The sequence below is a fragment of the Athene noctua genome, chromosome 2 (assembly GCF_965140245.1).
Source record: "Athene noctua chromosome 2, bAthNoc1.hap1.1, whole genome shotgun sequence".
NCBI lineage: Eukaryota > Metazoa > Chordata > Aves > Strigiformes > Strigidae > Athene > Athene noctua.
The window spans coordinates 12,934,647-12,955,041 of NC_134038.1; the positions used below are offsets into that span (position 1 = coordinate 12,934,647).

At 40.6% G+C, this 20,395-nt stretch overlaps 1 protein-coding gene across 1 annotated transcript in view; it reads left to right on the forward strand.

Annotated features, from left to right (window-relative positions):
* WASHC5 (WASH complex subunit 5) overlaps positions 1 to 14,793 on the forward strand; it is a 28,440-nt gene extending 13,647 nt beyond the window's left edge. Inside the window, exons 11-29 of the mRNA XM_074898439.1 lie at positions 376 to 505; positions 1,644 to 1,756; positions 2,327 to 2,493; positions 3,127 to 3,202; positions 3,912 to 4,022; positions 4,135 to 4,275; positions 5,632 to 5,712; positions 6,346 to 6,447; positions 7,087 to 7,266; positions 7,977 to 8,101; positions 8,499 to 8,661; positions 9,370 to 9,472; positions 9,582 to 9,661; positions 11,279 to 11,382; positions 11,857 to 11,986; positions 12,109 to 12,205; positions 12,612 to 12,765; positions 13,045 to 13,132; positions 14,367 to 14,793. Coding sequence (XP_074754540.1) covers positions 376 to 505; positions 1,644 to 1,756; positions 2,327 to 2,493; positions 3,127 to 3,202; positions 3,912 to 4,022; positions 4,135 to 4,275; positions 5,632 to 5,712; positions 6,346 to 6,447; positions 7,087 to 7,266; positions 7,977 to 8,101; positions 8,499 to 8,661; positions 9,370 to 9,472; positions 9,582 to 9,661; positions 11,279 to 11,382; positions 11,857 to 11,986; positions 12,109 to 12,205; positions 12,612 to 12,765; positions 13,045 to 13,132; positions 14,367 to 14,423 — 2,202 coding nt within the window. The 3' untranslated portion in view covers positions 14,424 to 14,793. The remainder of the gene's footprint in view (positions 1 to 375; positions 506 to 1,643; positions 1,757 to 2,326; positions 2,494 to 3,126; positions 3,203 to 3,911; positions 4,023 to 4,134; positions 4,276 to 5,631; positions 5,713 to 6,345; positions 6,448 to 7,086; positions 7,267 to 7,976; positions 8,102 to 8,498; positions 8,662 to 9,369; positions 9,473 to 9,581; positions 9,662 to 11,278; positions 11,383 to 11,856; positions 11,987 to 12,108; positions 12,206 to 12,611; positions 12,766 to 13,044; positions 13,133 to 14,366) is intronic.
* The last annotated feature ends 5,602 nt before the right edge of the window (positions 14,794 to 20,395 follow it).

Genomic DNA, 20,395 nt, shown 5'->3' on the forward strand with positions numbered 1-20,395 from the left:
CTTAAATTCACCTACATGCTTTTTTATATTGGATTTCTCTGCATAGGCTGAGATGACTGTGCAAAGTATAAGTCAGAATTAGACCAGAGTCTTCTAGAGTCTCTAAACTAAAAAAGTTACTGGATATTTTTATAAGTGACTAAAAGTCAATAATATCTGTATTGTACTGGGTTTTTTAAAAATTCGTTTGATTTCTATCACCGTATGTCCATACTGGCTATATTTCTTAATGTTTTTAATGTTGTATTTACTATTCTGGCAAGATCTTGAAGTAATCACTGTAAGTCAGTTCCATCTGTTTTCAGTATTTTATTTCATCTATTCTAGTATGCCTTCTTGCCAGCTGTGTAAACCAAATGCTTCATTTTTCAATAGATGTTCAAGCAGATGCTGTCAGAAAAACAGATGAAGTGGGAGAACTATAAAAAAGAGGGATCTGAAAGGATGATTGAGCTTGCTGATGTCTTCTCAGGAGTTAAACCTCTTACTAGAGTGGAGAAAAATGGTAATTATTGAAAACTAAACTGGGGAAAAAAGTAATTTTGTTTTTTATTTTTAAACTGATACCAAAAGAAAATATATGATGCTAATACTGATAATAAAGAAGGTTTTCATGTCTCTCAGCTGCCACAGACATCTCTTATATGCTGTCTTCTTTAGGTTTTCTGCATATATTCCATATGTAAGCCATATTTAGCTACCTAATATTTAGATGGCCTTATTTATAAAATACTTTTTATTACTTTATTTAGACATGCCAGGTAAGACAGTGAAATGCTACTTCACTTTTCTGTGTATAATGAGTTCACGTTACTGTGATCTATGTACAAAGGAGTGCAAAAATAATGCCCATTAAACATGGGGATGGTTTAAGCACTCCTCTCATTCTTTCTGTAGTTGTAACATGGATTTCTGTTGTATTGGCATTTTTTCAAACCTTCTTTTACTTCTCTTCTGCACCGAGTGGTATCTTTCTGATTCTCCAAGTTCTCCAGGGACTTAAAAGTGCTGGATCTATTTCTTTCCAGATTCTTCAAATTTCTTGCTCTGTTTTTTGAAATATCTCTTTTTTTTTTTTTCTTTTTTTTTCTTGAACTGTTGTAAGTATAAGAATTATAAATCACTCTCTTATTTGATCAGGAACACTGCATAAAGTGGCAGTGTAAGGGCAACATTTATGATCAGTCCAAAACAACAAAACTTAGAATACAGACAGTTTTCTCACTTATTTCCAATTAAAAGCAGAATTACCGTACTGAAATTTATTTCCCTTTACCTTTTTCGTGTCAGCAAACTTGTAGCTAAAACATAGAAATTGCAACTGCCAAGGCAATTAACATTGTAAACCCATTCGTAAGATACAAATTTATGATTTGAAGGGCTTCATCATTTTTGTATAGATTTTGTAATGTCCATTTGTGTTGGTAGTTGGGTTTTTTTAAATGTTGTATGTGAAGAGCATTTGCCTCTTTACAAGACTGCATTTTGAAAGACTAGAAATGTAAGAGTAAAATGAAGACTTTTTAAGCAGTCGCCTGCCCTTATAGTGTTGAATTTTTTTTTTTCTTTAACTAGGAAGTTCCCTGTCATTGTTGATGACATATGTGCAAAGATTTGATTAAATTTTTCTTGTTCTTACATAGAAAATCTTCAAGCTTGGTTCAGAGAAATCTCCAAGCAAATAATGTCTCTGAACTATGATGATTCCACTGCAGCAGGCAGAAAAACTGTGCAGCTAATACAAGCACTGGAGGAGGTATGGCAAAGGAATTGAGATAAATGACCTTGTCCTTTTGAAAAATAGCATTTGATACACACACACTGACTTCTGATTGATGAGTTTCAAAACAGATCTACATTTTAACAACTGTTTAAATCTGTAAAACTTCGCAGTTTTATATATACAGTCAGCAGGAATTGCTTTATAGACCTTGTGATTGTAAAATAAGGGATATAGCATGAAAAATCATGCTGCTTGTAGCTGAGCATTAGTAGCATTTTTCAAAGAAATTAATTCAGTGTTAAACATTATGTGACAGCATTACTCATTTTATTAGAATTTCTAAAAATAAATTCATTTGAACTAGAGAAGGTAATTTGAAAGGCAAAATAAAAATATCATAGTACCCCTCCTTGAGTAAATTTGTGACATTTATTATTTAATTCATCTAAAGTAGGCCAGGATTTGTTAAGTGTCTTATTGTAATAACATCCTGAAAAAAGATGGCAATTTAATGACAGCAACACAAATAGAATCAGTAAAGATGAACAGAAAAAAAAGGAGTTGTTTCATGAGGTTTGTTTGTTTGTTGTTTTTTAAATATAGGTCCAAGAGTTTCACCAGCTGGAAACTAACCTGCAAGTTTGTCAGTTTCTGGCTGACACCCGCAAATTTCTCCATCAGATGATCCGAACTATCAACATTAAAGAAGAGGTTTTGATCACCATGCAGATAGTTGGTGATCTTTCTTATGCTTGGCAATTAATAGACAGGTATCTTAGCAGGAGCTTTCTTCTCTCAGTCATCATTTGCAGAACTTGTGGGAAATAACATGCATAAATATTATTAATACTATAAACTTTCCAGTTTAGAAACAATCTTGAAGTGTTGTTCTATGAGTTGTTGAGTATATTAAACCCTAATCAACTCAAAAAATAATTAAGTCATCCTTGTCATGTTGTTAGCTGCAGGTTAAGTAATACTATAACTTTTTACTGTCTATCCTGTTCTAAATATAATGATTTTGATGAGCTTCTATCTCCAGCCTTTAATCTAGTTAAGTGTTCTGCAAAATACTGGAGTTCCTATTTCAACCAAAAACAAACAAGGAAAGACAAATGTTAGAGAACTTTTTTTCCATGGTGTGACTTTCCTGGGATACTACTTCATTATCTTGGCTGTTAACACTCCCTCATGCCCTCTTCTTTTGCCCTTCCTACCCCTTTATCTTACAGGCTTTTTTCTAGCCAATATCTCTTCAGACAAAATCCTCCTTTAGTGAAGTTCTTTAGTGATCTCCTGTGCCACTTCTAGATTACATTGGTGCTGGTGACATATGGTTTAAGAGTTGAAAATAAGAGTTTCAGGGGAAGAAGCTGATTTATTTTGTTTGTTTCCTACCCCAGCTTTACCTCTATTATGCAGGAAAGCATAAGAGTCAGTCCATCTATGGTAACTAAACTCAGAGCCACTTTCCTGAAGGTAAGTGTGAACAACAGTGAATGTATTTGAACACTGCAGGTCAACCAAAACATTTGTTAAATAGACCTTAAGGCTGTGAAGTCACATGAGAGTCAAAACTTTTTTTTACCAACATTTTCTATATCCAGATTGTTTAGACTGTATTAAATTAACTCAAGGTTAGTTTTAAAGAAAATAAAACCAATGTATTAAATTAACTCAGGGTTAGTTTTAAAGAAAATACAGTCAGCTGTACTGCTGCTGCTAGACAAATAAATCTCATCATCCAGCCTTTACTCATTACAGTTATTTGCTGGAGACATTGGTGCATACACGAGATCCTCTGCATATGTATCAGAGGAGGCTGAAGGAGTTACAGGTGTGATGTTGGCTGTGCCCTTTGTCTGTCATGATGAGGAACTGGCATCAGATGAAAATATTTTCTATAGAAATAAGAATGGGAAATAGCATGGGAGGGAATGTAAAATTACAATGAAAAAAATCTCACACAACTGGTAAGACTTAAAAAAATTTAACATGGGGAACGTAGCATTATTGACTGGTGGATTTTTTTTTTTCCCTCTTGGGAAACCTGATGTTGTAACACTGCTCTTTAGAAAGAATCTAGTGCTTTGAGTTGGGAGGTTAAGAGCCTGAGCAGGAGAGATCAAGCATGTAATTTACATTAGAAAAGCAGACATGTGACATAAAATGTTGACTTTATTTCTAGCTTGCTTCTGCACTTGACCTGCCACTTCTTCGCATCAATCAAGCAAACAGTCCTGATCTTCTCAGTGTATCACAGTATTACTCTGGCGAGTTGGTTTCCTATGTAAGAAAGGTAGGCGTTTGAAGAGGTGTAACTATCTTCTTCTCTACTTTTTCATAATGGAAGATTATTTTTTTTTAATGAGAATATACTGACTGTGTTTGTTTGTTCTCTCATTTCAAAGGTTCTACAGATAATTCCAGAAAGCATGTTTACATCTCTTCTCAAAATTATAAAGCTTCAGACTCACGATATTATCGAAGTGCCTACTCGCCTTGATAAGGACAAACTACGAGATTATGCTCAGCTTGGACCACGATACGAGGTGCAGTTAAAATAAGGAATTCTAAAGAAGCCTATCTTACAGGTGGCCAACCTCAGCCTAAGTTTAAATAGGTACAGCTCCAGAGAGTTGTACTTTAACAGTGAAGTTGGATTTGTTGACTGAGTAAGAATTAAAATTGACTAGTGTTATCATGAGTATACCTTAGGTTTCCTGAGGACAGATGAGTAACTTTTGCTCTTCTGTTTTAAAAGTTTAAACTTTTGATAGTGTAGAAAAGGGGAGGAAGAATAAAGATATTTATAAATGAGAGTAAAGATTTTTGGATTTATTTAGGTGGGGGGAACTAAAACCCAAGTCTGAAATGGAGCTCTCCACATTTGGAATGCTTGTTCCAGGAGAAGAAGGTTGAGGACTGAATAAGCCTTTTTGCTGCCCTCAAATGTGAAGACAGCATGGAGGAATGTTGCTTTGATCTGATAAAGCTGCTATTGCTCATTGGCTTTCTGTAGGATTCTTTTCTGCACTGTTATCGGTCTGGAATAGTGAGCAAACATTAAAATTACTTGGTTTTATTTTTAATAGAGGAAGATGAGGAGCAAAAACCTGAGTTAGACCAGTAACACTTTCCCTCAAAGAATGTATCTTTTAGCTCTCCAAGTATCATTTAGAATGCCAGCTTTTTCTAGCAGTGTTTGCCAAAGTACTCACTTATTAAGAGTTTTATACAAGCAGGCTGTGACCTTGGATTAAGCTGATGTTCAGGCCTAAACACTAGGTTTAGACTCTCCCATCAAACTCTGTAAAGACAGTTTATTGGGGGGGACAGACAGGGATGGAAGGAGGAGGCAGTATTCAGTAATATTTCTTTTATTTTGTGGAGGTAGAGGGAAAACTCTCATCATTTCACACAAAAGCTTGTCGGTTTTGATTTCTGTAGAACTGTTAAGTCTGGACTGTTGTCTCTGTTCTATGTTTTAAATGTCTTAAAGGCAAAAGACTGGCTTGTCTGAACTTAATTGCTGGCAGCAGGCTTTATTATGGAATAACTACGTCCAGCTGTGTCCCTAGCCTGCTCCAAGGTACCAAACCTAGAGTTTTGTCCATGATGTTTTCACACACATGATACAGCCTGATAGGTCTTTCGTCCCATAATCTCTCTAAAACCTCTGAGAGTTTACCTGTTCTTTCCTACAGGTAACATACCTATATTAATTAAAAGAAAGATTAGTATTGTACTATAAGTAAGTCTAGAACAAGATGTAAAATTTAAAGTATATCAGCACAAATTACTTTAAAATAGCAAGCTACCACTTGGAAAGATGTGTATCTTTTTAGCATAATTATTTGAATCTATTTAATCACTTCAAAAAATTGTATTTTCTCTTTCTGTTAAAGGTTGCCAAGCTAACCCATGCAATTTCAATCTTCACTGAAGGTATCCTCATGATGAAAACTACTTTAGTTGGTATCATCAAGGTAATGTTCCATTATTCCAGTAGGAAAACAGTCATTTTAGCACAGATATTTTGACACATTAAGCAGGACCTTGAGGAAAGATAAAAACCCAAGAAAAACTTAAGTTTGCATACAGATTTTCGAATGATGATACCTAACTTGGCATTCAGATAATGGTATTATTATTTAAGGTTGTTAAGAACCCACAGTGCTCATTGTAAATAAATTTGTCAGCCTTAATTGACACTTTTTTTTTTCCCCCCCACTACTGGAAAAGTGAGTGCAAGCTTTTCTGAAGAGCTGCTTCTTCCATTGGCAAAGACTCTTCCTAATTTAAGATACCTCTTTTAGGACCAAGAGCAAGTATTCTTGAAGAAGTATACACTTCTTGATGCATACTGCTTCTTATAATTGTACAACATTTTCGATGGAATATTGGAACTACGAACCTTTGTTATTCAACTTAAAGGAATCATTTATTATCTTGTAGAAGTATTCCAATATTTACTTTTTGGACAGTGCTGGTGGAAAAGTGCATGTTAGCAGTGCTTTACAATTCATCATAAGTATTTAAAATCTTTTTTTGGTACAAATGAAGTCCTTTCTATTTTTTTAGACCTTTCTGACTAAGAAAAAAATGTTTCCTCTACTTAGGTGGACCCAAAACAGTTACTAGAGGATGGAATAAGGAAAGAGCTAGTAAAACGTGTAGCTCTAGCCCTTCACAGGGGACTCATCTTTAATCCTAGAGCTAAGGTGTGTAAGAGCTTGATCTGATTTTATTTTTTTATGTATCTTGGGTTTGCTGGGACCTCTATTATACTGCTTTCTAGACATTAATTTATACTTTTCTGTACAGATTTCATTTGTGTAAAAAAAGTACACTTTTCTAACTTCTTAAAGGATATTTAGAAAGCCTTATTTGATATTAAAATGAGTTCATAAACTGCCGAGATTACAGAGAATTCAAAACCGTATTTTTATTCTGTTGACAAGTATCCTGTGAATTCTGAGTTCACAGCTGTCTGTTTGTCTGTGACAACTGATGACAATGTGGCACATGTAAACCAGGTAAACATAGAAGGGCAATGATAGAATAAGGAGTGTGACTCCTTGATTTGATCCTGTCCATATTCTTGAGTCTCCTAGATAAAATAGTAGTACCATGGAAGCCTAAAATAAATATTAAAAGCAGGAGGAAAAAATATTTAGTAAGAAGAATTCCTTAAGATAACAAACAACCTTTGATAAATTTCTCAGTGTTGTTCAGTTCTGGCTGGAGCATAGGGAAATCCTCTGGAGGTTGTTGTGTGAAGTCATTTAGAAGCCTTATACATTTTCTTTGTATTCTACCTGTTCACAGTTTTGGTTTTTGGTTTGTTTTTTCATCTGTAGCCAAGTGAACTGATGCCCAAACTGAAAGAAATGGCAGCTACAATGGATGGATTCCATCGATCATTTGAATACATCCAGGATTATGTCAACATATATGGTTTAAAAATTTGGCAAGAGGAAGTGTCTCGTATTATTAACTACAATGTGGAACAGGAGTGCAATAACTTCTTAAGAACAAAGGTGCTGTTCAAAAACAAGAATGAGTAAAAGTTGATAAATGTCTTTATATTTGGATATCAAAGCTTGTGACTGATACAGCATATGTACCCCACTGCACACAGTCCATACTGTTGTGACTTCAACTAAATATACTAACTACTGTGTAAAACATCTGCCCCCAGCTTTTTCTGAATGATTTCAGCATCACCACTGCATTAGTTGTAGATAAGGAGAGCAAAGTACCCCAAACAGAGTATTTTAATATCTCTTGCCAGTGAACAAAATGCCTTCTCTCTTTCTCAAAGAAAACAGAAAATAACTACTTAATCACAATAGTCCTCTCTATATCTGTTGTTAGTCATCTGATCGCAAGATAAGAAAGATTGCAGTAGTTACCAACTCTTTTTTTAAGATTTTTCACAAGTGGTGGAGTGAATAGATCTTATATTCAGCTAACGAAATGATGGCTAGTCTTACTGCAGAAAGGCAGAGGTGGAATTCTCACCAGAAATGTAGGTAATTCTCTCAACCTCCACACTTACCTTTTGCTTGCTCTTTGTCGTAAAACTCATTCTTCTCTCTGCTTTATTTTGGTTTTATAGTGTTCTACTGTGTACAATATTATCTTACAATGTACTACTTTTAAATTCAACGAAAGGAATAAAATTTCTAAGTGCATTAAAAATGTGCAATGCTAACACTGCAAATTACTCTAAAACTTTTTTTTTCAGATTCAAGACTGGCAAAGCATATATCAGTCTACTCATATTCCTATACCAAAATTCACACCTGTGGATGAATCTGTAACATTTATTGGTCGACTTTGTAGAGAAATCCTGAGGATCACAGACCCAAAGTAAGTACTGCATGTCACAAGCTGTATTACACCACCATATGTTGTATTGCTTCACCATATACAAATAAAATACACAACAGTTTGTCCATATTTGTCATGTCACTGTCTTCATGTAAAACCAAATTTACCCAATCCATTCTGTACATTTTAAGAACTAGTCTGGAAAAGTTCTGATTTTAGCCTAAGAAGGAAAACAGTGTGTTACACAAGTAGACAAGAGAAAAAACCAGGGAAGGGTGGCAGAAAACTTGCGGAGAGAGGAGTAACTAAACATAACCTAAGATCCTTTGAGAGTCTTTCTGATCTCTGCTGGAATAAAGATAACTCATCAGTCAGATTACCACAGGAACTGTCTGGAGCTTTTTCTGAAGTATTTGCTTGTTTAATTTCTCCTCAGAATCACATGTTACATTGACCAAATGAACACCTGGTATGATATCAAAACTCATCAGGAAGTAACCAATAGTCGTCTCTTCTCGGAGATCCAAGATACTTTAGGTACCTTTGGTCTCAATGGTTTAGACAGGCTGCTGTGTTTCATGATTGTAAAGGAACTGCAGGTAATTCTGAACTTTGGTTTCTCAAGGTCATGATGCTTTCATTGTTTAACAACTTCTAGTGAAATGAAAAATCTGTTCTTTTTTGAAATGGTAAATTGAAATCAAAAGCATTTGAAAAATATGTGTTCAAACCCAAAGGTTAGAATTTCAGTTATAGATAAAATTATGAAAGTTGATACTCTTGAGTAAATGATGCTGTGTAACACAAGCTTATGCATTACATTAAATGGTGGTTTGCAAGGAATGCCTTTTGAAGGTGTACACTTGTGTGTACTTAAAAGTTGATCTCGGGTCAACTTCTATTCTTCTGCTGAGATATCAACAAAGGATTAGATTGTTTGGGTCTACCATGATATCAATAAGGTATCAATTCTGTGTAATGACTTTTTCCCTAATACTTCTATGTGAAACAAAGTTTTTTTGTTTTTTTGAATCCAGTCCTAGCCTGGTTAAAGATTTTAAGGACAATAAGTATTGATGAAGACAATTCTTCTTCAGAAATTGAATTGTCTACAGTGGGTACTAAATATTGTTGAGGGGGATCTGCTAATTGTCCTAGCACTGAAAAGCACAAAGTTTAACTACAGAATTCCTCAACTCTTTGTGGAAATGTTCTTTCCCTTCTGTTAAAAATATGGCTCTTGTACCACCAAGATTAAGCATAGAGTACATGTGTGAGGATTTTACTTATTTCTTTCTTTTATTTAGAATTTTCTCAGTATGTTTCAGAAAAATATATGGCGTGACAGGACAGTACAGGATACCTTAAAAACACTTATGAATGCTGTCAGTCCTCTCAAAGGAATTATAGGTAAGTACTTACTGGTTAAGATGAAGAAAACTATTGTCTTTGTACACTTGCATTTGTTTCTCTTCTTACTTGTTCTTTATTTAATGCTTCATCCTTTTTCTTTTCTCAGCAAATTCAAACAAGGTTTATTCCACAGCAATTGCAAAAACTCAGAAGATCTGGACAGCATACTTAGACTCCATAATGAAGGTATATTTACGTGACTTAGTCATACTCAGAATTGACTCTAGGATCTTTGGTTATATACTTTGATCTGCTTGTTTTACAATGTTGTGTTATGTTGAGCTGGAATTCTGTAACATTACAAGTGAAGCAGGCCTGGATTTGCAAGAGCTCCTGAGCTTCATTTGTATGAGAGCTCACGCTCCACGAAGTGCTTAGGACTGAGATTCATATGTTTGCCAGAAGAGCGGTCTGGCACTAGAGATCTGATCTGGGAAGCCCAAGTGAGTGCTCAGTATCAGGAGCTCTGAGAATCCCCTCGGTGCCTTGTGAACATAATGTACCTAAGGCTGAAATTTGGAGCAGCAGCATTTCCTGAACTTGCCTTGTTCACACAGAGGGCAGTCTACCGTGCTAAAGATTTGAACAAGCTGTCCCATTAACATGTCTCTTCATCTTGTCTCTGTAGTGATATTTTGTGACTAGTGTCTTTCAGAGTGCTGTGAATGTTTATGTTACTGAAGAGAAGAGGAAAGTTCAGGGAAGGAAGGGGAAAGTTGACTGCAACAAGCATCTCTGATGGTTTTTATCCCTGCCATCACTGACCCTAAGGTCTAGGGAGAGGTGGGGAAAAGAGTACAAGCATTTTCCCTTACCAGTGAAAAACAAGCAAGTAATGAGGGTTTTATACCTGTTAGCTTTTTAGTGCCCTTTTCGCACTGCTTATGTTTGCTACCATGAGCTGTGTAAATCTTGAGTGCTGTGACTGCTCCCTTTTGGCTGCACTGCACTGTTGAGGTCTGCCAGTCCTGACTGCAGGCAGTCTGCGGAGAAGCACTTGGGGGTAATAGTGGAGGGTGTTGAGGGGATGGTGATTTTCCTCCTCCACTCTCATGAGACCCCACCTGCAGTGCTGTGTTTAGCCCTGGGGCTCCCACCATAAGAAGGATGAGGACCTGCTCAAGTGGGTAGAGGAGGGCCCAGAAGATGATGAGGGGGCTGGAGCACCTCCCTTACGAGAACAGGTCGAGAGAGTTGGGGTTGTTCAGCCTGGAGAAGAGAAGGCTCTGGGGAGACCTTACAGCAGCCTTCCAGTACTTAAAGGAGGCTACAGGAGAGATGGAGAGGGACTCTTGATCAGGGAGTGTAGGATCAGGACAAGGGGTAACAGTTTTAAACTGAAAGAGGGCAGATTCACATTAGAGATAAGGAAGAAATTCTTCCCTGTGAGGGTGGTGAGGCACTGTCACAGGTTGCCCAGAGAAGCTGTGGCTGCCCCCTCCCTGGCAGTGTTCAAGGCCAGGTTGGACGGGGCTTTGAGCAACCTGGGCTAGTGGAAGGTGTCCCTGCCCATGGCAGGGGGGGTGGAACTAGATGAGCTTTAAGGTCCCTTCTAACCCAAACCATTCTGTGATTCTATGATGAATCAGTGTCCTGTTACTAAAATGAGGAAGTAGGTCCAACCACTATGTATGTCCTTGCTTTGGGCAGCCATACAAAGGCTGTTAGGTGTAATGAGGAGTTTGTGTAATTGATTTAACTGTAAATTGGTACCCATTCAGTTTTTCCTTATTTCGACTTCACTCTTCCTACATTGTGCTCAGTATAACACACCACTGTATTTTTGTTTGTTTGTTTCAATAGGTTGGTCAGATGCAGATTTTAAGACGACAGATTACCAATGAATTAAATTATTCCTGCAGGTTTGACTCCAAGCATTTGGCTGCTGCTTTGGAAAATCTCAATAAGTAAGTAGCAGAATGTGCTGAAGAGCTGCATGTATCACTGTGATGTAATTGTTATCAACTCAACAATCCTTAAAATCTAAATTACAGCAAAATGTGGAGTCTGATTGTATTTAGGTTTTTGTTGATGAATATTTGAATTTGAACCCAATAAAAACATTAAAAATAAATAACTTGGCAAGTAACTTGTATGAACATGCTAGTGGACAGTGCACCTTCTGATTGCATTTGGTTATACCTGGATTTGAGGCCATATTTAGATAAGAAGCAAGAACAGTGAATATGTGTGCTGCTGATTCTGAATCATATATGATGTTTGTAAAAAGATATTCCAAAAAAGGGGGGTTACTCTTGCTTGTAACCATTTACAGGTTTTGTGTCTTTGAAGTTTTTACATTGATATGAGATATGGCATTGTATAAGGCTTATTTGGTGATAATTTAAATAAGTAATATAATCAATTTATTTTCCTTTTAGAGCAATACTGGCTGACATTGAAGCGCATTATCAGAACCCATCACTACCTTATCCTAAAGAAGACAACACTCTCTTGTATGAAATCACAGCTTACCTGGAAGCAGCTGGTATTCACAATCCATTAAATAAGGTCAGGCTTACATTCCAGTGCTTGGTACAGTTTGTTTTTTTCAATTTTACTGATTATTAACTGAGAAAAAAAATAATACATGAAAGAAATGTGTTCCTCTTTTTTTTTTTTTTCCCCCTCAGATCTACATAACAACAAAACGTCTGCCATATTTTCCCACTGTCAACTTCCTGTTTCTCATTTCCCAGTTTCCAAAACTTCAGTACAACAGAAATTTAGGTATTGTATAAGTTGTTGTTTGTCTAAATCTAGTGAAAATCTATGTGAAATTATCTGTAAAGAAGATAGCAAAATTATCTGTATAGAAAATACTTGGTTTCTGACTTTAGTCCATGTGTGCAGGCAAGTTTGTTGTAATATTGAAGCCAAATACATAGTACTCAAAAATACAGAGCAGGAAAAGGAACCCAGAGACCTGACTTTCTCATTCCATTCTATGCCTTAGTTAATATCATTAAGCTACTTGCTATGGAAGAAATGTAGTTGTTAGATTAGCTTTTATGTGTGGGCAAGTGGAGAGGGAGGCACAGTGGAAAACCTCATGAGAGTATATTATATAAGTTTGCTTCTGCTGTAAAGAATTTGTTCTATTTTATAAACATGTTTTGGGGGTTTTTTGGTGCAGGAGTGGTGTGCAAACGTCCAGCTGATCAAATTGACTGGCTTCCTTTAGTTCTGGGACTCCTTACCCTGTTGAAACAGTTTCACTCAAGATACACAGAACAATTCCTGGCTCTGATAGGTCAATTTATTCGTTCAACAATGGAACAGTGCACAAGGTATCCATGTGTTACTTTTTCCCTAAGTATCATCTCTGTGAAGAGGGCTTCATGGTAGTATCACCACTTTTTCAGTATGTTTTTCTAGCAGAGTATATTTGACATAATAATAACAATATATTTGACTAAATATAAGATTAAAATACTGTTTCTTTTTGTAATGGAATTGCATGGTACCCAGTGGAAATGGTGTTGTGTGATGGCTGGCATTTTTGTGTAATTTTATCCAAATAACTGTTTGGCTACTAAGTGTAATCTTTCATGGTGGTTTAATTTTAGCCAGAAGATACCAGAAATGCCTGCTGATGTAGTGGGTGCCCTCATGTTCCTGGAAGATTACATTCGCTACACAAAGTTACCAAGAAAGGTAAGAGAGAATTCCTTGTCTCCTGTATGTAGCGCTGAGCCAGGGATCCTGTTCAGGTGAGCTAAATCTTGGTTTATGCTGTGGTTACATACTAGCAGTTTGATCACGTGTATCTACTCTGGAACATGGCGGCGTCTGTAAACAAATATCCAAAATAATGGACTTGTTAAGTTTGTCCAGAAAGCAATATTGACCCTTTTCAGATGTTCTGTAAAAGATTGCCAAAAGGAAATACAGATGAAAAATCTGTTACCTGGTAGGAATGGGTCATAATGAATTCTTCTGCCCTGTACAAACTGCAAACCGTGTTACTTGCGTACTTTGTGTAACTATTCCTATACTAGTCATGGTATCCTTAGGGAAAAATTATTTTCTAGGAAATACAGAGGGGATACAAAATACAGAAAGGATTTCAGCTTTGTGCGGATTTAGGAAAAGTCTGTTCCATTTAGTCTTCAGAGACTGTGTACATTGCTGGGGGGCTTCTGAGATGTTGCAGAATTAAGTAATAATAAACTAAGCAGTATTCTAAATGCAGGGCAAAAAACTAATTAGAAAGTCTTAAATTTTGGTGAAACACCATCTCTAGTCCATGGTTCCCTTCCCCCCAAAGCATAGATTCCCAGGCAGCTTCTTTACTTCACATGCAAGGGGAGTTCTGAAAGTCTGGGCTTGTAGAGAGACTTTATTTTAGGGTTAATGCAACTTAACTGCATTTGAAGATGATCTATTATTTATACGTGGTATTAAAAATAAGTCATAATCCCATTTGCTATAGGTGGTACCCCAGTGGTTCTTGAATAAGCCATTTCCCAGCTAAGACCACTAAAAAAGAGAGAGGTTCTTCCAGTTCCTCTCTTCCTCCCAGCCACAGTGCAATGTAGTAGAAGTCCCCACATCAGCCTTGCAGCTGCTGTATCTGGTACCCTTCAGCCTGGTGCTGTGTGGAGAAACAGCAGAGGGTGTCAGCGTTCCTCCAGCCACACAGTACCCGTGCTCCGGGTGCCTCCCCACAGCCCGGGGCTGCCTGACACGGTGTTCTCCTTCCTCCCTTTGTGCACCGAGCAAGAACAGGATCATCCAGGAGCGCATCCTAAAGCCAGGTGGTTCAGGTCAATGGTGGTGTGTATTTGATTCATAGATTAGATGCACTTGTTAATGGGGGAGTAGAGCATACAAATGAATAATGAGAAAATTAAGAAAATATCTACCCTTGCCTTCCTGTTTACTTCAGGTTGTTGAAGCACACGTGCCTAGCTTCATTTTTGATGAATTCAGAACTGTTCTGTGAATATGAAGAAGGACCAAGTCTTTCCCCCAAACCTGAAACGGGAGCTGGGGACTGAAGATGAGACAAGTACAGCTTTTCAGAACTGTATCTCTTCTGTGCTTTTAAGACAGTACCTACAACTGTCTCTATGAGATGTAACCATCAGCACTAGTTATATAATTAATACTTGTTTAAATCTTGACATGATATGCAATCCGTAACTCATCCAAACAGTGTACATTTTGTACTGCACATTATAAATGCTGTATGTAATTGTTTATGTATAAATCATTTAGTTTTTTGTTCTGAAGAACTACTTGTGGAAGTTTGACTTTTGTATCCCAGATAAGCAATGAAATTGGAAATAAAGGTGTTGGATAGTTTGTCAGGACTGATGAGTCCAAAGTGTCAATTTTCCTGCTAAAAGAACCATGAGTGAGAATGAATATATAGTGAAGAGGTTTGGTGTCTGCCGCTGTACACAAAAAGTTAATTTTCCTCTATAGAGGATGGAAAAATAATTAAATATCCGTAGCTGAAAAGTCTTGTGATACTATTTGAAGGCACAAAGATTTCTTTCAGTGCAACTGTGCTATGACAGATGTTGGGGGCAAGGTGTTTATTCACACAACTTTCAGTCTTGGTGTGGAACCTTTACATCTGGCATCGTTTTTCTTGCTAGAGGCTGCTGGGAGAAAGCCAGTGGGGGATGTTATTTGATCACTGGGACAGCTTGGTGCTTATCAGACTGGGAAAGAGGAGGCTGATGCAACAGCTGAAGGGAAATGTTACTCAGAGGCGCTGGTGACGTAGGACAAGCTGGAGTGGGTAGCTGGCACATCAACTCCTCGTTCTAGAAAGGAACATCGAAGGAAGGGCGCAGCCCCAGGTCCCTGGTCCTGTCTGCGTCACCCTCTGGCAGCAGTGAAGATGCATCTTCTTCACCTGCCCCTACATACCCCAACCTTTTCCCCTGGAAACAAGAGGGAAGGTGTGGTCTCCCTCCACTATGGCTGACAAAGGGATGGGGGCAGGGAGCCAGCCCTCTACTCCTTCCATTTGTACTACAGCAGAGCTGGCGTAACAAATAACAGGTTAGGGCCCTGCTGGTTACTGGTGCAGAAGCCGCCCTAATTCAGAGAAATGAGTCCCATTACCACAAGAATTAATAGATGAATATTAATGAATTTGGGCTGGGGGAAGGATTGGTTCAAGAAGATTTTGTGATCTTGCAATTAGCAGGGTACCCACAGTTTTTGGACCAGGTGAGGATTATGAGAGTGCCTGAACGTATCCCAGGGCTTGATCTGTTAACAGATTGTCCCGTACTAGGGGAAAACACTGCGTTGGTCCCTGACCAGCTTGGACCCTGGAGCTGGCAGCAGGGAGGACACTGACTGCTCCCCCCGCCAAGCCCACAGCCCTCAAACAGCGGGGATACTGCGCAGCCCCGCGATTCCTCACAGGGCTGTGGCTCAGGCCTCGGAGCAGTGCAGCCCCTCCCGTGTCTGTCACCTGCTCCACTTACCTTAATGACAGCCTGCTGACTGATCCTGCCCTGCGGGATATCGGGGAGGCACTGAGCAGTGGGGGCATTCCTGGGAAATTGGTGATGGCATTCCTGGGAAATGAGTACACAGACCAGCAAATGAAGTGCAATTTTGGGGCATTTGAAAAGGAGCCTGCCAGATTATGGAAACAAATAAAATTTCATACAGCTGAGCCCCCCAAACACAGTTGATGTGCAGTGCTTTGTAGGATTACCGGGGTGCTGGCACCAGTTTATCCCACACTAAGCACAGGCTCTAAGGCCCCTGTATAATGCAGTGAGAAAGAGGAACAAGTTTCTATGGAGGAAACATGAGAAAAAGCTTTTGAATGAGCCCAGCACTCTGCCCTGCAGTTGCTTAGGGATCTAAGCAGCCTTGCAGACCTTTTGAGCTGGATGTCCTTGTTTCAGGAGATGATCTTGCACATTGGAGTTTGAGGCTAAAAGGTGAAGGAAGGCTGCTAGCTTCTGCCTGGGCTCAGGCAGCCCCACCACACACACAGACACACACCCACACCTCTTCCCCCTGCACCCAGCAGAGCACACCAAGGCAGTGTAAGGATGCTGCCTCTCATCATGGAGCAGATCCTCCTGGAAACTACGTTAGGGCACATGGAAAATAAGGAGGTTATTGGTGACAGCCAACATGGCTTCACTAAGGGCAAATCATGTCTGACGAATTTGGTGGCCTTCTACAACAGGGTGACAGCGCTGGTGGATAAGGGAAGAGCAACTGACATCATCTACCTGGATTTGTGCAAAGCATCTGACACTGTCCTGCACAACATCCTTGTCTCTAAATTGGACAGACATGGATTTGATGGCTGGACCCCTCGGTGAACAAGGAATTGGCTGTATGGTCACACTCCATGTCCAAGTGGAGAGCAGTGGTCTCACTGTGGTGGTCAACAGCTCCATGTGGTCAACAGCTCCATGTCCAAGGGGAGAGCAGTGACAAGTGGAATTCCTCAGGGGTTGGTGTTGGGACTGGAGATGTTTAACACCTTTGTCAGTAACATGGACAGTGGGATTGAGTGCACCCTCAGCAAGTTTGCAGATGACACCAAGCTGTGTGGTGCGGTCACACGCTGGAGGGAAGGGATGTGCCATCCAGAGGGACCTGGACAGGCTGGAGAGGTGGGCCCATGCAAACTTCATGAAGTTCAACAAGGCCAAGTGCAAGATCTTGCACACGAGTCAGGGCAATCGAAGCACAAATACAGTCTGGGCCATGAGTGGATTCAGAGCAGCCCTGCGGAGAAGGACTTGGGGGTATTAGTGGATGGAAAATTAAATATGAGCCAGCAATGTGTGCTCACAGACCAGACCATATCCTGGGCCACATCAAGAGCAGTGTGGCCAGCAGGTCAAGGGAGAGGATTCTCCTGTTCCACTCTGCTCTTGTGAGACCCCACCTGGAGTGCCGTGTCCAGCTCTGGGGCCCCCAACATAAGAAGGACATGGACCTGTTTGAGCAGGTCCAGAGGAGGCCACGAAGATGATCAGGGGGCTGGAGCACCTCCCCTATGAGGACAGGCTGAGAGAGTTGGGGGTGTTCAGCCTGGAGAAGAGAAGGCTCTGGGGAGACCTTACAGTGGCCTTCCAGGGCTTAAAGGGGCCTACAGGAAAGCTATGGAGGAACTCTTGATCAGGGAGTGTAGTGATAGGATGAGGGGTAGTGGTTTTAAAGTGAAAGAGAGTAGATTTCAATTAGAGCTGAGGAAGAAATTCTTTACTGTGAGGGTGGTGAGACACTGGCACAGGTTGCCCAGAGAAGCTGTGTCTGCCCCCTCCCTGGCAGTGTTCAAGGCCAGGTTGGACGGGGCTTTGAGCAACCTGGGCTAGTGGAAGGTGTCCCTGCCCATGGCAGGGGGGTGGAACTAGATGGTCTTTAAGGTCCCTTCCAAAACAAACCATTCCGTGATTCTATGATCTGCCAAGCAAAACTTACTCAGCAAGGTGAGGGTAGCAGCTGGTATGCAGAACTCACGGTCATGATCTTCATATTAGACGAGACCCCACCACCACTCCTGAGTTATATACTGCCTTCTGGGTGGTATATAAGGCATTAACTCCATGGGTTAGTATAAGTGGACAGCTGGACAATACACCATCGTGGGGTCAGGATTTATGGAAGCTCTAAACACAGAAATATCTGCAGTCACACCTGTGGGTTTCACATGCTGATGTTCATGTGACCCTGTGCCTCAGGGAAACCGGGCACACAATGCCACAGGTGATCAGTCAGGTCAAATTTGTGGCACTGCTTCCTGACACCCCATCCCCTGATGCTCTGCCACCCGATGATGAAGCTCTCTCTAAGCAGGCCCACGAAATTTTGACCACCTGAGTGTCAATGACAACTACAGATGGATTTGAAGCCAGGACATCCCATGTACCCAGATGCCACTCAGGAGCCAGTGCAGCGGGGTGCTCTCTGTAAGGTGCTGGAGGCTAAAGCTCCTTAGCAGCCTTATGGACAGCTCTGACAAGGCTGAGCGAGCAGCAGGAGGCTGAACGGCTTCGTGCAATGGTAGCAATTCATGGACGGACAACACTGTGCTCATACTCAGTTTGCTTCATTAAATAACATTAATTTTTCTTGGCTTTTTATTATAGTTGTAAATTAAATTCTAGAATAATGTGAGCAGACTGGCACAGCTAGCATTCACCCTTTTTCTCAGTGCTTTTACATGTAAGAGATTGAAAGCCTCAGGAGAAAAACTGCTAGAAAAAGAAACAGGACTGAACTCTTTGATGGTTCCTGTTTGGCCAATCCCCATCTTTACAGTGCCAGGCTATACCCTTCTTGTCTCCATTGGTTTGCAGTTAATTCAGAAGTCCCCCATGAGGGCTGTTCAGTCCACCCTCCTGTTTAGAGCAAGGCAACCAGCACAGGGTGCCCAGGGCTGTGGCCAGCCAGGTTTTGAGTATCTCCAGGGAGGGAGATTCCACAACTTCTCTGGGTGACCTGCCCAGGTGTTTGACCACCTGAACAGTGGAAAAAAGTTTTTTTCTAATGTTTAAATGGAATTTCCTGTGTCTCAGTTCATGCCCATTGCCTCTTGTCCTGCCACTGAGCACCACTTACTGTCTCTGGGCTCTGTCTTCTTTACTCCCTCCATCCATTGGATATTTATCAACATAAATAAGATCCCTCTGAGCCTTCTCCAGGCTGAGCAGTCCTGACTTTCTCAGCCTCTCCTCATATGTCTGATCCTCCAAACTATTAATCATCTTCATGGCCCTTCAGTATGTCCATGTCTCTCTTGTGCCGGGGAGCCCAGCACTGGACACAGCACCCAGCCAGGGCTGAGCAGAGGGAAGGATCACCTCCTTCAGCCCGATGGCAACACTCTGCCTGATGCAGACCAGGAGGCTGTTGACCACCACTGCAGGAGTGAACTGGTGTCCCCTAGGATCCCAGAGTCTTTTCTGACAAGTTGTTTTCCAGCCATTGTCCCAGTGCCTGGGATCATCCCTCCCCAGGTGCTGGACTTTGTGCTTCCCTTTGCTGAACTTCATGAACTTCCTGTCGGCCCATTTCTCCGGCCTGCCCAGGTCCCCCTGAACGGCAGCACAACTCTGCACTGTCAGCTGCTCCTCACAGCTTTGTATCACCTGAAAACAAGCCAAGGGTCCACTGGACATTAATGAAAACATTAAGCAGCACTGGCACCAATATCTGTCCCTGGGGTACACCACTAGTGACTGGCCTCTAGCTGGACGTTGTGCAGCTGATGGTGATCCCCTGGGCCCAGCCATTGAGCCAGTTGCTTAAGCTTGGGTTTCCCTTTGTAAAGCGATGCTGACTACTCCCAGTCACCTTCTGGTCCTTTGTATGTTTGGGAATGGTTTCCAGGTCTGTTTGTTCCATCACCTTCCCAGGGATTGCAGTGAGGATGGCTGTCCTACAGATTCCCTCCTCCTCCTCCTTGTTGTTACTGAAGACAGGAGTGATGTTTGCTGTTGTCCAGGCCCCAGGACCACCACCACCATTCACAGAGAATTGAGAGTGGCCTCACACTGACACCTGCCAGCTCTCCCCACACCCAAGGGTGCATCCCACCAGCAACCATGGACTTCTTTACAGCCATGTTAAATATGTTCCCCAACCTGGTCCTCTTCTGCTGAAGGACTGAGTACTGATCTGTGGGGTTTGGCACTGCCGAGTGTTCTTGTTCTCTTGTTCCCAGGTCAGCCTTTGCAAAAGCTGAACCTGTGTCACAGCATCTTGGCTTTCAGGGGAGAAAGCTGTGCCAGCAGCTGGCTTTGTTAGGAGTACAGCCCTTCCCTCTCCAGCAGGGAGAGGCTTCCCCAACACCCATCTCCCTGCCCATGCAAGATCTTTGGCATGTTCGTGCCAGCCAAGATACAGTGTAGGCTTTGCCGCCGGCAGCCAGTGCCCTTCTGGCCTCCATGTCTCCCTCCAGGTATGACAGAA